Raw genomic sequence first — 14,726 nt, forward strand, 5'->3', positions numbered from 1 at the left:
TGGTATCTAGCCGATGATGAATCTTCTGTTGTCCTGCTTTCAAGGCACAGTCTATTCATGTGCTTTTATCAGCCAGTAATTCATGCGTGACTACTCTATTAGGAATATTTGGTCACCATGAAGGCAGCTGCCGCTGGTTCAGGTCTTGAGCTGCCAGCGTGGATACCCTTCAGTGTATATGTTTGCAAACATGAAAAAGGCAACAATTTAGCAGATAAGAGATGAAGCTCTGCTCTCCTGCTCTACTGGTGAAGGTAATAATGCTCAGCTGCTAACAAAAAAAAAAAAAATAATAATTTTAAAGCAATTTTGTTCAACAACAGTTGTGGCATCCCAATGCTGTTCATAAACTATCTAAGGCTCTAGAAACAAGATTAGCTTTTGGCTTTTTATCCAGCCATTTCACACTGCTTCCATTTCACTGCTACACAAGACTTTTATTGATCACTTATAAAGTTACAAAAGCATTTACCCAAGTTTTTACAATGTTTTACAATTGTAAGAAAAACCTTAGTATCAGTGTTAGCATACACATAGAAACAGATGCTTGCAATGTGTGGCTTTCCAGGTTTTGCAGAACTACAATTACCAGAATCATTGGGCAGAACCTAAAGAGCTTACGTCTTTCTAAACCCTTTGGGGGCGTAGCTCTACCAGACTTTGTCTGCTTTCAAGCAGACTGTCATCTAACCAGAGTTATTGACTGGTACTGCCATAGCACAGTCAGTCAATGCGCGAGGATAGAACACGCGGCCTCCACTATACTATATAGTGAATAAAATAAGCGCAAACATCCACTAAATATATCTAAAATATCGTTAGCCTACTAAACCAAGGATAGGACTGTCGCAAACATCTTCTCAGAGTGTTTCCACCAAACTCACATTCAAATCAAAACATGTGCACTATACCACTCCCAGACAACCTTCATGCACTGACAGAGTTCCAATAGAGATTAGGTCTCACTCCACCATTGGCAGTGAATACAGAGACCTACCTTCTCCCTCGCCTCTTTTTTCAATTTAAGGTAAACCATCTTTTAGACCGGGAATAGAGGACCCCCACTTCTGGGCATTAATAAATGCTTATGTCCTTATAGTCCACCATTTAGCCCTCTATGGAAAAATGACACATAATATACATCCCCAGTTACGTACATAATCTAGATTTTTATATCAGAAAGCCCAATTATTACATTTCCTTACTTCTCTCCCTCCCGCTAAAGCCTTTACATCCCTTGAACAGAAATGCATATCCTCCACTCCCATTAGGCACTCTCTTATCTCTTTGCTCTTATGAACAATCTCATTAATGCCACCCCTTAGGAACTTCAAAAACCATATACTCTTTTTCCCAGACAAGGCTTCCATATTCACCAAACATGAGGGAAAAAAAATGTAAGATCCTGACGAGGTGGTATCTTACCCCTCATTGGCTTCACAAAATTTTTCCACAATCATCAGACATCTGTTGGAGTTGCGAGGAGGCCATTAGGCACAGTCTGCATATGTTTTGGACTTGTGACAAGCTCCAAATGTTTTGATCTATGGTTCGGCAAATAACACAAATTCACAGACATTCCAAACCAGCCTGATTTCTCTTGCATCACCATACCATACCCAGAAAGAACTACACATGCTCATTTTTACCATAGCTCCTTAATGCGGCCAAAAATCTGTATTTCTGATTGCTGGAAACTGACAACTGCCCTATGATTAGCCATGGTTGGGGAAATCAATATAATGTAGAACCTGGTCTCAACCAAGCCGCCGTAAAAATTCCTGAAGAAAAAATGGTTCTACTGGCATGAATTTATGTGCACATTGAGTGGTATGGGCCTGTGGAGTTGGAAAACTTATCCTGCCCACCTCTTCTTTCCCTTCCATCACCCCCCCCGCTCCACCCCCGTTCTCTATTCTTTACACATTAAACTCAGACTATCAGAGGTTGCTAGCCATTTGTGGCTCTCTTCCCCTTTGTTGGTCTTATAGTGAAGTACATACCTAATGTATAAGTAGACTACTCAGACTTGGGTTATTTTGTGTACATCCCTTTTTATATGTGATATGTCAATACTCAACGCAGCTCAAAGCGCATTTCATTGGGGATTACACAAATCTTAAAACTCTCTACCTGCCTCCATGTGACAAAGTTGGAGCCTGGAGACTGACCGTTTAAGCACTCAGAGCTGTATTATGGGAGAAAGGGGAGAGAGTAACATGCTCTGGCAGCAGAAAAGAGAATCAGCAAAGACAAGGAGAGGTACGTGTGGGGGTATGAGGGAGGATATGATCCGGTTGCTTTGTCACATGCATAAAATACATTCACTTTAGGGGTGTTGTAAGGGGCAGAGAGTACGAGTTTAATTTGAACTGTTTTTCCTAACAAAGGCCAGCATAAAGTACTGTGAGAATCTTTTTTTTTTTCCACATAAGGCTGAATTTTTGGAAACTCCTTGAAAACAAACCTTATTGCGTTTAGTAACAAATTGTATTTTACTCAAGCATTAACACATAGATATTATTCATTTCACAGAATCCTAAGTTGGGTTACATTACTATGTGTTTTAATTTATATTCAACTCACCTTCAAGGGGATCTTTGTTCAGTCCCAGCTGACTTATTATATATCTTGGTATATCTGTTTTAATGCCTTGTCCCTCTTTAGCATGGCCTTCAGCTGCTTCCAAGAGGTAATAAAATTCCTCAGGATCAAATTCCTTGTATAAATAATATAAACACAAACATTGAAATGTGCATACTTTCCAAAGATTAATAAGTCATACCTACTGTTATTTAACACTCAGCTTCTTGCATGATAAAATTCCAACACCAAGATGTACTGTCTTGTTATTCGAGTTAATTTATAATGGAGACATTGCAAGCTGCATGTTCCATCAATCTACAGATTTAGCTTCAGTGAATCAAAGTAATGTTTGTTTAGTTTAGGACATAAATGTGTATCTCTTTCTTTCCAATGGATACTGACCATCTGAGAAATCCAGCAGCTAATCAAGGCACTGATTTCAGCAGAATGTCCCCTAAAGCCCACTGAGGCAGACACTTTCTGTTCTCAAGGTAAAGAGTATGTTAACCTAAAACCAAAAAATATATTGCAGCTTACCAATCTTTAGATAAGGTTCTAGATTTCGTTTTTTTTTTTTTTTAAGACTTTTTTCCTTTATTTGTACCTTTTAATCCTGCAAAAAACACACTTTCAGTCCTTAGGTGGCTTTGTTCACTCCTACACTGCATATATGGCAATAGCGATTTAATTAGTAGTTTACAAAAGAAATATAACCTTGTTTGTGCTTTTTGTTAAGCTCACGGGAAGTGACAAGGACACTTAACATTACTGCTAAGATCAACAGGTATTTTCTGTATTTGCAGAAAATGTTTTAACACAGAAAATTACAACTAATGCAGTTGCCAAATCTAAGGACTGGTAAGCCACAATATATTACATTTTTGTTTAGGTTTACTTATCCTTTCCTGTTTTATGGAAAATTGACAAAGGTACATTAATGACTCAAAAAAAAAAAAAAATATATATATATATATATATATATATATATATATATATATATATTTTCATAAAGTACACAAATTGGTTTATTAATGCGAACTTTAATGTCACATTTACCCATGGCTGCCAATTACATACTTTAACCACTACGAGCCCAATCCAATTCTGGCACTCCTCTCCTACATGTAAAAACCATCATTTCTTTGCTCGAAAATTACTTAGAACCCCCAAAAATTATATATTCTTTTTTTTTTTTTAGCAAAGACCCTAGTAATAGGATTGCACAGAGGGTGGCAGGGGCATCATTCCGATATTACCACTCAAAGCCCAAGATGTCATATGACGTACTATGAGCAGGAAGGGGTTAATAAATGGTAATAGGAACAATAAACAAACATTAATAGCATTATTTATGTGAAACTTAAACATTCACTTGAATAAGTTACTTAAAGAGTTAATAGATTCCCTTTAATTCACTTTAGTTTAAGGTCTTCCAATGAGTGGACACACACCACCCACGGTACATGTCCTAAACTTGGCTGGTATACATCGGGGCACAGTGACACATTGCAGCAGACAACAAAAATGACCATGCCCCCTCTATTTCCCTAGTGCAAAAATCTGCAGCCCTTTGGTACTTTTGGTGCGGCCATCAGGCTCAAGCAGACAGTTGCCCATCTTTTACTAACTTAGGCACTTATTTAGGATCAATGTAGGAAAAAATGAATTACATTGGCTTCTGCTTGTTTATTGGTTTTGTTAATTTCATTCCCACTTTATTACTTTTCCTGTTCTGTCCATTCCCCTAGCTTTTTTGATAAATTGTTTTCTCTTTATAATAGATCTTGCCAAGAAGAATATGAAATGTGGTACTAGTAATTTGTAAGGTATTTGTAAAGAGCACAAGTGTGGGCACATTGATTTATATAGGGAATAAAATAGCTATGATATCAAGCAGTCTCATAATATGTATTGCGTCTCAGAGGCGTAACTAGAACCTTCAGGGCCCCCGATGCAAGAAACCATGAAGGGCTCCCCTGAACCCCCCCCCCCCCTTTCCATCCGAGCTCTGGGTTTTCAGTTCTAAGAGGGCCTCCATGGACATCCCCCCCCCCCCAGAATCCTGCCTCCCACATTCCCTCCTGGGGCGCGCATCCAGCATGCTCTGTGACTGCTGTGTTCTTCGGACAATCACAGTGGCCCTTTACCATGTGATCAGCTGATCACATGTGAACAGACTTGGCAGTTATCGGCACTCCTTTCTTCCCACACGGTGTCTGTGTGAGGAAAGGAGAGCCGTTAACCAGCAAGGCTGCCAGTACATTGTTTACACTGATAATCAGGGTTCTGATCATCAGTGTCCTGATTATCAGTGCAGCTCCATCAGTGATGCCTATCAGTGCTTCCTATTAGTGCTCATGAATGCCACCTATCAGTGCCCATCAATGCCCCCCTATTAGTGCCCATCAATGCTGCCTATCTCTGCCATCGATCAGTGCTCATCAATGCTGCCAATCAGTGCCCATCAATGCCCCCTATTAGTGCCCATCAATGTTGCCTATCAGACCCACTTAATAGTGCTCATCAATGCCGCCTATTAGTGCCACTTAGTGCTCACCAATGCCGCCTATCACTGCCAATCAATGTCCCCTATCAGTGCTTATCAATGCTGCCTATCAGCAGTACTCTGAGCTGAGAGTGTCTCTTTTATACAGCTCAGACTCAGAGCCTGCACTGACAGTCTCTCCTAAATAGACAAGTCCCCTCCTCTTGCAGTCACCACCCCCTTCCCTCGCAGTGATAGAAGAGGAGGGACCCCCCCACAGTAGCGGAACTTAAGGACCCCCCCACAGTGGCAGAACTCCAGGGACCAGATGCAAGTGTGTTTGTTTCGACCCTGGTAGTTCCGCCACTGTTGCGTCTCTAACCACTCTGGTATCATATCTGAAATCTCTAACTATCTACTCTAGTATGACAGTATTTGAAAGCTATCTATAGCATTAGGACAAGCCTAATATTATGTTCCTCCCCTTCGGGATTTCAGGGGTCACACCCGAGTCTCCCAATATCTATTAAAGTGGAAGTAAACCTTCCAATTGTCTTCAACCAAGGAAGCTGCCATCTTGGCCTCTGTTTAATCTACAATTGCCATGATGTTGCACGTGATAAGTTATGACACAAGCCATTGGATGGTTTGACAGTTAACTGTTTTCTGAAGCTATTAAATGGATGGGTTTACTTCGGCTTTAAGCTGACCATCACTGCGCTTCTCCATGGTAGTTGTCCATGAATGTTTATATTCTAATAGCAAAGTATTGAGAGTATAATTATTTATAATTTGGAACAGAGCTCTCTATGAGATGAGCCAGTATGAGGAAAACCTGTGTATTTTCTCACAGCTTAAATAACATTGTTACAAATATCCGTTAATGTAGAAAAAAAAAAAGTTATAAATCCCGATGCTTACCAAGCATTCCAGTAACCTTGCTGGGCGTGCAATAACGATTAAGATTTTCTGGACCAATTGTTTGATATAAGCCAATTCCCCACTTTCTGATCGATCTTGAGCCTATGAAAACCATAGAAAAAAAAAAAATAATCACATTTATATAAACTAAAGAAATGTTTCTGCACCTTTTGTAATGATTTTATTTTGTTTGCTGTGAGCACATACAGAACCGTGCATGGTCAGTTCCTTATTCTATACTGAACTTAACAAAACAGGATACTATATGCATAAACACAGGCTATTTTTTCCATATTAACATGATTCTGATAAAACCAACACATAGGCTTGCATTGACTTCCACTAAAAAACACATCCCCCCATGTCCTTGCAAGGTGGTCCTGCAACCCCCCCAGTTCATGCAATAAAGCAGACTTTACAACTTAAGGTATTTAACTGGTCACATAGGCTCCACACAGGTCTTCACCACACTTTGCAGCCCTAAGGATGAGACCTGTGATTAGGGAGACACCCTCTGTATAGCCTTTATGTTCATATGTCTATGTGTTGCTCCTTAATTTTCTCCTTGGCCAAAAACCTTCAGGCAAATAACGGATTCCTGCCACAAAAAAACATGCGTGCGTACAGCTGCAGCAGGGATACTCTACAGTGAGTTTCATCAAATTAGTAGTTTGATTATTTCAGGGTATTCTGCAAGTTAAACAGAGCACTTCAATTAGTGAATATCAATAGTAATATTCTCTTATAAAGCTAGCTTACTTTATGCTATCCAGTACTAGAGATGTTCATTTTATAAACGTGACACTGTCATGACATGTCACTCAATGAATTCAAAATCTGGTAACATCTCTGTCCAGCAGGGTTTCTTAATGAAACTTTATAAAGTTATCTACAATATCATCTTATCTTATACAACCAGTTTCCTCAGATTGCAATCTCCCAACGCTAACAAACACTAGCAGGGCTGATGCCTGTACATGCCTTTTCTAAAAGGTACAACAAACATACTTCAGGTGTATGAAAACCCCAACACTGAACTTCACATATTTGCTTCCTCTTGGTCCACTTTTGTTATAGCTGTTGCAAGAAAAAAAAAGAAAAATCTGTTGATTTTGCCGGAGATCTTGGAAAGCGATAACTTCCCATGCTTTCTGCCTGGACACAAGGAAGAGTAAGGCCCCTTTCACACATGGAATCCGTCAGGCTGACTCCGTTTTTCTCAGCGGGGGATTGATCCGCCGATCCCCCACTGAGCAGGCGGGTGACCGCTGTGTCTCTGCGCTGTGTGCGGAGACACAGCTGTCAGGTCCCCATGCTTCTCTATGGGGGAATCGGATGGTTCGTTGTCATCCGATCCGATCTACCAGGCGAATGGAAAATAGGGTTTCCATTCGTCCGGTTTTGACGGATCGGATGTCAGCGGACATGTCTCCACTGACATCCGATGCCCCATAGAGATGCATGGGGTGTCCGTTCAGATACGCCAAAAAACTAACAGGCGGATCTGAACGGACTCCCTGTGTGAAAGGGGTCTTAGGCCCCTTTCACACAAACGATCCGATCAGATCCGCCTGTCAGTTTTTTTAGGCGGACCTGATCGGATCCTCCATGCATCCCTATGGGGCAGCGGATGTCATTGGTGACATGTCCGCTGACACCTGCTGCCATCCGCATCCGATACTGTCCATGAAATCCGGACGGATGGAAACCCTATTTTCCATCCGTCCAGGGGATCGGATGAGAACGGACAGGCGGTCCGTTCTAATCCGATTCCCCCATAGAGAGCAGCAGGGCTCTGACACCTCCCTCTCCGCACACAGAGTGAAGACGGAGCTGTCACCCGCTTGCATAGCGGGGATCGGCGGATTGATCCCCGCTGAGCAGGGAACGGCCCGCACCGGACAGCAGACCATGTGAAAGGAGCCTTATGGAAATATTTGAGAAGGGAGATGCGGAAAGGTTTGTGTTCTTATAGTCCATTACAAATGAAGTAGGCAGGGCTGACATATGTTTTGAAATAGAGAGCCAAAATTACATCTTACACTATATTTCTGGCACATCAACAGTTTTTTCTGTACTTGTAGTGTGTTTAAAAAAAAGATGGATCATACTAAAATGTGCTTTAAAATATACTTTTACTATCTAGTCACTGATTAGGGACCAATATTCAAGTTGGGGATTCTTATTTAATTGGAAAATTGTAGCGCTCAACAAATATAAATCACAATAAATTCCAATGTGCAAAGATCGTGTAAAAAATTAAATATAAAGTCTCTAGTGTCCAAATCAATTGGGTCAAACAAACAGCCAATATCAGAAACATAGACTTGATAGGAGTGATTCTTAAAAAAGTCTTCACCTCCACACGATCACCCAGTGAAATGTAAAGGTACCGCTTACCAGAGCCACTGGACCCCTTAATTATAGGGGGTCAAACACGCTTAGTGATCCACATCAATTCGAGCTTGTACATCCCACTCTCTCACAGGCATGAGTGCAAAAGCCAAAACGATGCAGCATTTAATAAAATGATTCTCTATGAGTAATACTGCACCATGAGAGCCTGTCTTGTCATTTCCCTATCTATGACTTGGTTCATGAATGCTCCATCGTTTCGGCTTTTTCTTTTTCTGATATTGGCTGTTTGTTTGACCCAATTGATTTGGACACTAGAGACTTTATATTTCATTTTTTACACAATCTTTGCACATTGGAATTTATTGTGATTTATATTTGTTGAGCGCTACAATTTTCCACTTTTCATTAAGCACGTTTTTTACGTTTATGTGGCAGCTTGTATAGTGGAAGAGATTTCACCTGAATCACGTTTATGAATATTTTTTATATCACATTCATTTGCGCAGTTTTGTTGGTTCACCCATTTTTTTACATTCTTATTTAATTGCCTGTATAATTGCTGGAGGTAAGCAACAGTCTTTGTAGTGAAGTAAAGAAGTGAAAGACAGACCTGCTGTTAGTACCTTTACCAAAAGATCAGAAATGGCCACTCTCATACATATCCTGACTGTTTCCAGATATCACACTGGTACACCTCTACAAACAATTTGAGTTGTGAGGTGCACACAAAAGGAAATGCTTAGGAATAAAGACAAAGTAGATGTTGCCAAGATTTCAGATTTAAATTTTCTTCCACAGCTTTGGGTATCATTGCGAACTATCTCAGGCTTTGTCTAGGTATCCAATTATCACTTAAGCCAGCCAAACATGGATCGAAGCAGGGACCAACCAAATTTCAATCTATGCACGGACAGGCTGGATGTACACATGTTGATATATTGGTCGACTTGTGTACAAGCAGCCTGCTGAAAAGTTCTCTCTCAACCAGCGCTGCCAGCTATAGCCGGTAGTGCTGATGAGTGTATTCTGATGGCAGGAAAGTCTCCCCACTGTCAAAATACAATATAGCTGCGGGAGAGATTCCCCCATCCACACTGAATGTGTTCATGGAGGAATCAAGTCATTTTCTTTCATTCAATCCTCTGCTTGAACAACAAAAAAAAAAATGACTGGTATATGGCCATACTTACACTTTAGAAGAAATATTTCTCCAAGATAAAAGTTATGTATTGTAGAAAGTCTTGGAATATAATAAACACAGAACAAGAAAAAAATAAATTACTGTTTCACAGCTCTGCCTCAAGAAGCAGAATCTAATTTATCATCATCAAGTATGAAATTGCTGGAATCAAACTAAACTCTCTACAGTGGTCAGCGGATGGAAAATGTTCAGGCTTTCTTTAGTTTCAAAATGAATACGAAGAACAGATCAACCTAAACCAAGGATAAGACAGATAACCTAATTAAACATCCAAGTGTCTGGGAAGAGTAATGAAGATGGAAGGGAAGTTTATTTGGTCTTTGTTAGATAGTGTCTATTATTTTCTCTCATTTGTAATATCGTTTAAGATTTCACTGAGAAAATGAACACCAAAGATCATAAGGGGCAAACAAAAAAAAAATGCAGTAAAGGATATCTGAAATGCAATTATTTCTATATACTTAATAATTCTGTATACTAACTCTATAATTTAGAGTTTATTATAGGTTTTGCCCAGGGCATATATAACTATATGGATACCCTGAGGAAAGGGGATCTAAAAGCCATCTGCTCAGTATGGGCAAAATAAAAAATCAGCCCATTAACTAGTGGCTGAGGACTACATATGCCTACACCTCGGTACAAACACAGGAAACTGGGAGCAAGAGAGGAAGCTGTTCAGCTACAAATTGTACTATATACAGACACAGTAGGCTAACTACTGCCAAAACGAATTTCCCTAAACTCGCTGGGTTGAATGGAAAAAAAACTGATAGCCCAGGTCAGAGCCACTTTTCTAACATCTGATGTTAGTGCAGCGATATCCTCTGCTGAGCTACTTTGTTCTGACAGGGGGACAGCCCCCTGCGAGAACACTCCGGTCAATGCTCTCAGCCATTGGCTGAGAGTGCTGATCAGGAGCCGGTTGGCAGGCCTTTTTCGGTCAGGAGCCTTGGACAGGCTTCTGTTGGACCAGCAGCCATACACATGGGATGAATGTCGGCTGGTTTCTTTTGAACCGGCCAAAGCCGGCCGACATTCGGCCCGTGTGTGCTAGGCTTTAGGGTTCAATAAAGCGAACCAGGGTTAGAACCTTTTATCAGGCTTTTCTAGCTTTCCATGATCCCAATAGGGAGATTTTCCCTCACTTACTGCTTCCTATCACTGGAGGTTGACATGACAGGATCTCTCTCCAAGCAAGTCCCCCTAATCTTTCTGAAAAGAGATGCAATAGTATGTGCACAACTGGTTCAACGATCACTGTAATCCGGCTTTTTTCCACAAGATTCCTTCTTCATAAATGTGCTAAAAATTATCAGTTTACTGTACTGCTTGTAAAAAGAAGAATTTTCCCAACAAATTGGTCAAAATTATGAAGAAATATAAACAATAAGTCAGATTTAACTACAAAAAAAAAAAAGCAGCAGCATCTAGCTATACCTGAACCTTAAAAACTGGAATACAATACTTGATTCTCTTCATTCTCACTTGGCAGCATCATGCCCATTGCTACAAAACCTATAGCATGTGATACCAAACACCCAAGCAGCAGTTAGAGGTTATAATTTCTATCCCTATGTCCATCCACTTCCTTATAAAACAAAACTGAGATGCATATATCCAAAACTTGCAATTTACCCATAATTTCTTATTTCAAGACTGATTTACAATCTTACACTCAGTAATTATAGAGACCCAAGCCACAGCCTGACGATATAGCTGACAAGCTACATGTGTGATATTTTTTTCCCTTGGCTGGTGCTAAAAAAAAAAAAAGTGAGAGAGAATACAGAGTGCACATCCATTGACTGAAGCAACTAAAAGGCTAGAATCTCTCAGGGGCCCATTTAAAACACACAGTGAGTGATCGAACCCTGCTGATTGCTCGGTTCTGACAGGTCCCCGAGCAAAGAGCTGCTGCCTGTCAATCAGCAGCTATCTGCTCTGCCCACTCCTCGCTCACTGGAGTAATAGGCTGTGGAGGAGCGGGGAACGGCAAGCTCAGGCTCTCAGAGGCTCACTAAGAGGCTGAGCCAGGTGTCAGTCCAGGCACCTGGAGATCCCAACTCCGTGGTCAGAAAGACGTGGTGCCTGGATCGACTTCTGTGACGTTAGCAGAGAGCGGATTTCAGCCCGCTCTGCTGAAAATGGGTTACAGGAGTACAGAACAAACTGCACTCCTGTGATCCATAGGAGACGTACAGCCAAAAGAGCAAAGTCATGTGACAGCTACCCCCCCCCCCCCCCAAACACTTATTTGCACCCATTAGTAACACTTGTAAAGCACACAGATGTGTTATAAATGTGCCAGGGGACTTTTTCTTTCAAAAAGCAGTGGTATGGCTGTTGTAAGGCTTTATAAAATAGCCCTTAGTGTCAATGTTGCTTGTTGTAACACCTAAAAAGCAGGCAGCTTTATATGGGACTACAAATGTTCTGAATTGAATACAGGTATCTTATTTTTTAGCAGATTATCATCACTCATTAAAACAAGGCCTAGGTGCATCAAAGTTTTACCTCTTGTAATAACTTCTCTAACTTTTGCTGCAGCTCCAAGAAGTATCTTGAGGTGATGAGGCCCTGGTGGGATTTGTCCAGGCAATCTCGAGCCAGCTCCACAATCTGATGGTGGGTGAAGCTGAGCACGCCATCTGCAAGTGGAAGCACGCTGTCAGGATTGTAGTTGGTTATAATCTCCTGAAGCCTCTCCTCCATCTGAGCCGTGGCCTGAGGAAAACAACAAACTCTTTTAGAAGTCTCATAGGCAATGCTGTCAACCTCAAGGATACTGTAGAACAGCCCAGCTGCAGACTTGAAAAGCAGATGAGATTTAAATCTACTGAAGCCAGAACAGTATAATATCACAATTGTCACCCAACATTAAAACTAACCAGGACATGTATATTAAAAGGATTCAAAAAGGATCAATCTGTGTTGCCCCTACCAACCACATTACAGATGTCAGTTATTTTTACCACATTAGAAAGTATAGGAAGGAACCCATTTCAATTCAGAATATTTTAACAAAATTCAATATGTATTCAAAAGTAATATCTGGCTGAATGGGCATTTGGGTGTGTGTTTCTATTTACTTGTATTCACTCCCTGTCAATGAAACTATGTGAGAATGATAGGGCTGTAAGGCCTTTCTGGAGAATGACCAGTCTTTTGCTTGTGCTGATAACTGTGTCCAGTCTGTTGAAGGACCAGTAACAGAAAAATAACACAATTATTACAATCTGTGCATGTTATCCTAATACGACATTGATTTTCTTGAGTATCAGTACTGAGCTATGTCAAGACACAGGATGGCCTCACAACCTGAGTGAGAGAATGCCTGTAAGTCATCAAGCACTCTTTGGCGGATGAGACTGCACTATGATAATATTGTAAGTGTGAACGTTTAGATTAATACAGATGTCAAATGGTGACTGTGTAGACACAAAAGTAGTGCAGTCTGTAAGTGTGTTTGAGAAGAAGACTTTTTTTTTCTGATGCAATAAGGATAGTCTTTGTTATAGCTCAGCAAAATACAGAAGACATTACTATAGAAGGTATAACCTGGAAAAAAAAAACAAACAATAAATAAAATTTATATTTAAAGATCATTTTGATTCTGTATCCTGCTTGTTCACCAAGGCTCAATGGTGATCATCTTAAGGATACAAAGGGGCCAAAAACCGAAATCTTAAAACCATTGCTTTGGAGTAAGCCTTTGGGCCAAGTTAGTGCATTACACAGGATTACCTTAGGGAACCGTTCTTTGTACACATGATTCATCATGATGATTTCATGGTCACAGCATGCAGGTGTACGTCCAGGGCTGCCAAAAAAAAAAAAATAAAAAATCACAGGTCAATACAACTTCTAAGCAGGGATTCTGCATGAACAAAGAATGGAGAAATTTAGGTGTGGCACACAGTAACCGCTCAGTTTACAGAAATTCTTTATTAGTCTGACATCTCCGAACTGCAGAATGATGCTCTATAAGTAGTGGATAGGGGTCATTTCTGCTTGTACAATGGTCCTGAATAAAATCTTAAGTATTAAATGCCCATATATACAGAATATACAAATGTCTCATGCTGTTAAAATATTTTTAGACTTTTCCAAACCATGTGGTTTTATGATCATGATATGGATTTATAAAAGCTGCACCTTATGGCAATGAAAAAGTACATAAATCTGAGGTATGCAAACATTGAGATTAGCCTTCATTTGTCTAACTACCTTTAAATAAATAATATAAAGGAATACTTTTTGAGACACTGACCTGGAACAAGTATTCAGTTCTTTCCTCTGACTTCACTAGTTGCAGGTTTGTTTGTGGTCAATGATATATGGAAATGATAGCAAGAATTGGCAGCCTACTTACCCTATACAGGTCTTTTTAATTTTGATTGGTTATTGTATTTAACAAAACATCTGAAGATACTTCTCAGCCACCAGCCAAGTATCAAAGATAAAAGTACACCGCAAAAAAGAAATAAAAAAAAAAAAAATGGGCACTGCAGGATAATGTCATAATGTGCTAGATCGGTAATGTGCCTCAGAAGGCTGCAGGCGAAGGTGGGGGGGGGGGGGGGGGTGAACTTCTAACACAAAAAAAGTAAAAAGATGTTGCTAATATCCACAGCACCCAAGTGTAAGTGGGGGGGGTTGTTGGACATCTGCTGGGATCGCCACTGTGATCCTGCCAGAAGTGGGAGCGGGTACTTTTAAAAACCTGGTAACCCTCCCTCGGAGGGGCAAACAAGTGGAACTTCCCCTTTTTTGGTGAAGTTTCGCCTTTAAGGAAAATAGTTACATTAGAGAAGAAACAGGGAAAAAAAAAAAAAAAAAGAATGCAGGCGAGGGCAGTGTTAAACTAAAATACAAATTTTTCTTCACTCTGGAATAATAATTTTAGAACACATTGATTTTAGAGTTGAGAAGGCAGCAAATCTTAGAATCTTCTCATGTGAAGTTTGAGAGGATGAAGGCTTGATCTCAGTGGCTAAATCTCACTATCAGAGTCATGATAAAAGATAGCAGGAAAACAAACTCCCCAGCATCCAACAAAATCAGAACTGTGACCAAAGGTTAGATTTCGCCTTTAGAAAACCCCCACTGACAGAGGTGATTGTTTTGCGAATATGGACAATAAAGTAGTCAGGATTTTTAAAATTCAAAATA

At 40.3% G+C, this 14,726-nt stretch overlaps 1 protein-coding gene across 6 annotated transcripts in view; it reads right to left on the reverse strand.

Moving 5' to 3' along the window:
- Positions 1–14,726, reverse strand: part of MAST4 (microtubule associated serine/threonine kinase family member 4) — a 933,584-nt gene that overhangs the window by 122,513 nt on the left and 796,345 nt on the right. For all 6 annotated transcript variants that reach the window (XM_082272235.1, XM_082272234.1, XM_082272236.1 and 3 more), the window contains 4 exons: positions 13,299–13,374; positions 12,069–12,278; positions 5,993–6,094; positions 2,587–2,719 (listed from right to left, as the gene is read on the reverse strand). In XM_082272235.1, coding sequence (XP_082128361.1) covers positions 2,587–2,719; positions 5,993–6,094; positions 12,069–12,278; positions 13,299–13,374 — 521 coding nt within the window. The remainder of the gene's footprint in view (positions 1–2,586; positions 2,720–5,992; positions 6,095–12,068; positions 12,279–13,298; positions 13,375–14,726) is intronic.

The sequence above is a fragment of the Pelophylax lessonae genome (assembly GCF_965119305.1).
Source record: "Pelophylax lessonae genome assembly, chromosome: 1".
Lineage (NCBI taxonomy): Eukaryota > Metazoa > Chordata > Amphibia > Anura > Ranidae > Pelophylax > Pelophylax lessonae.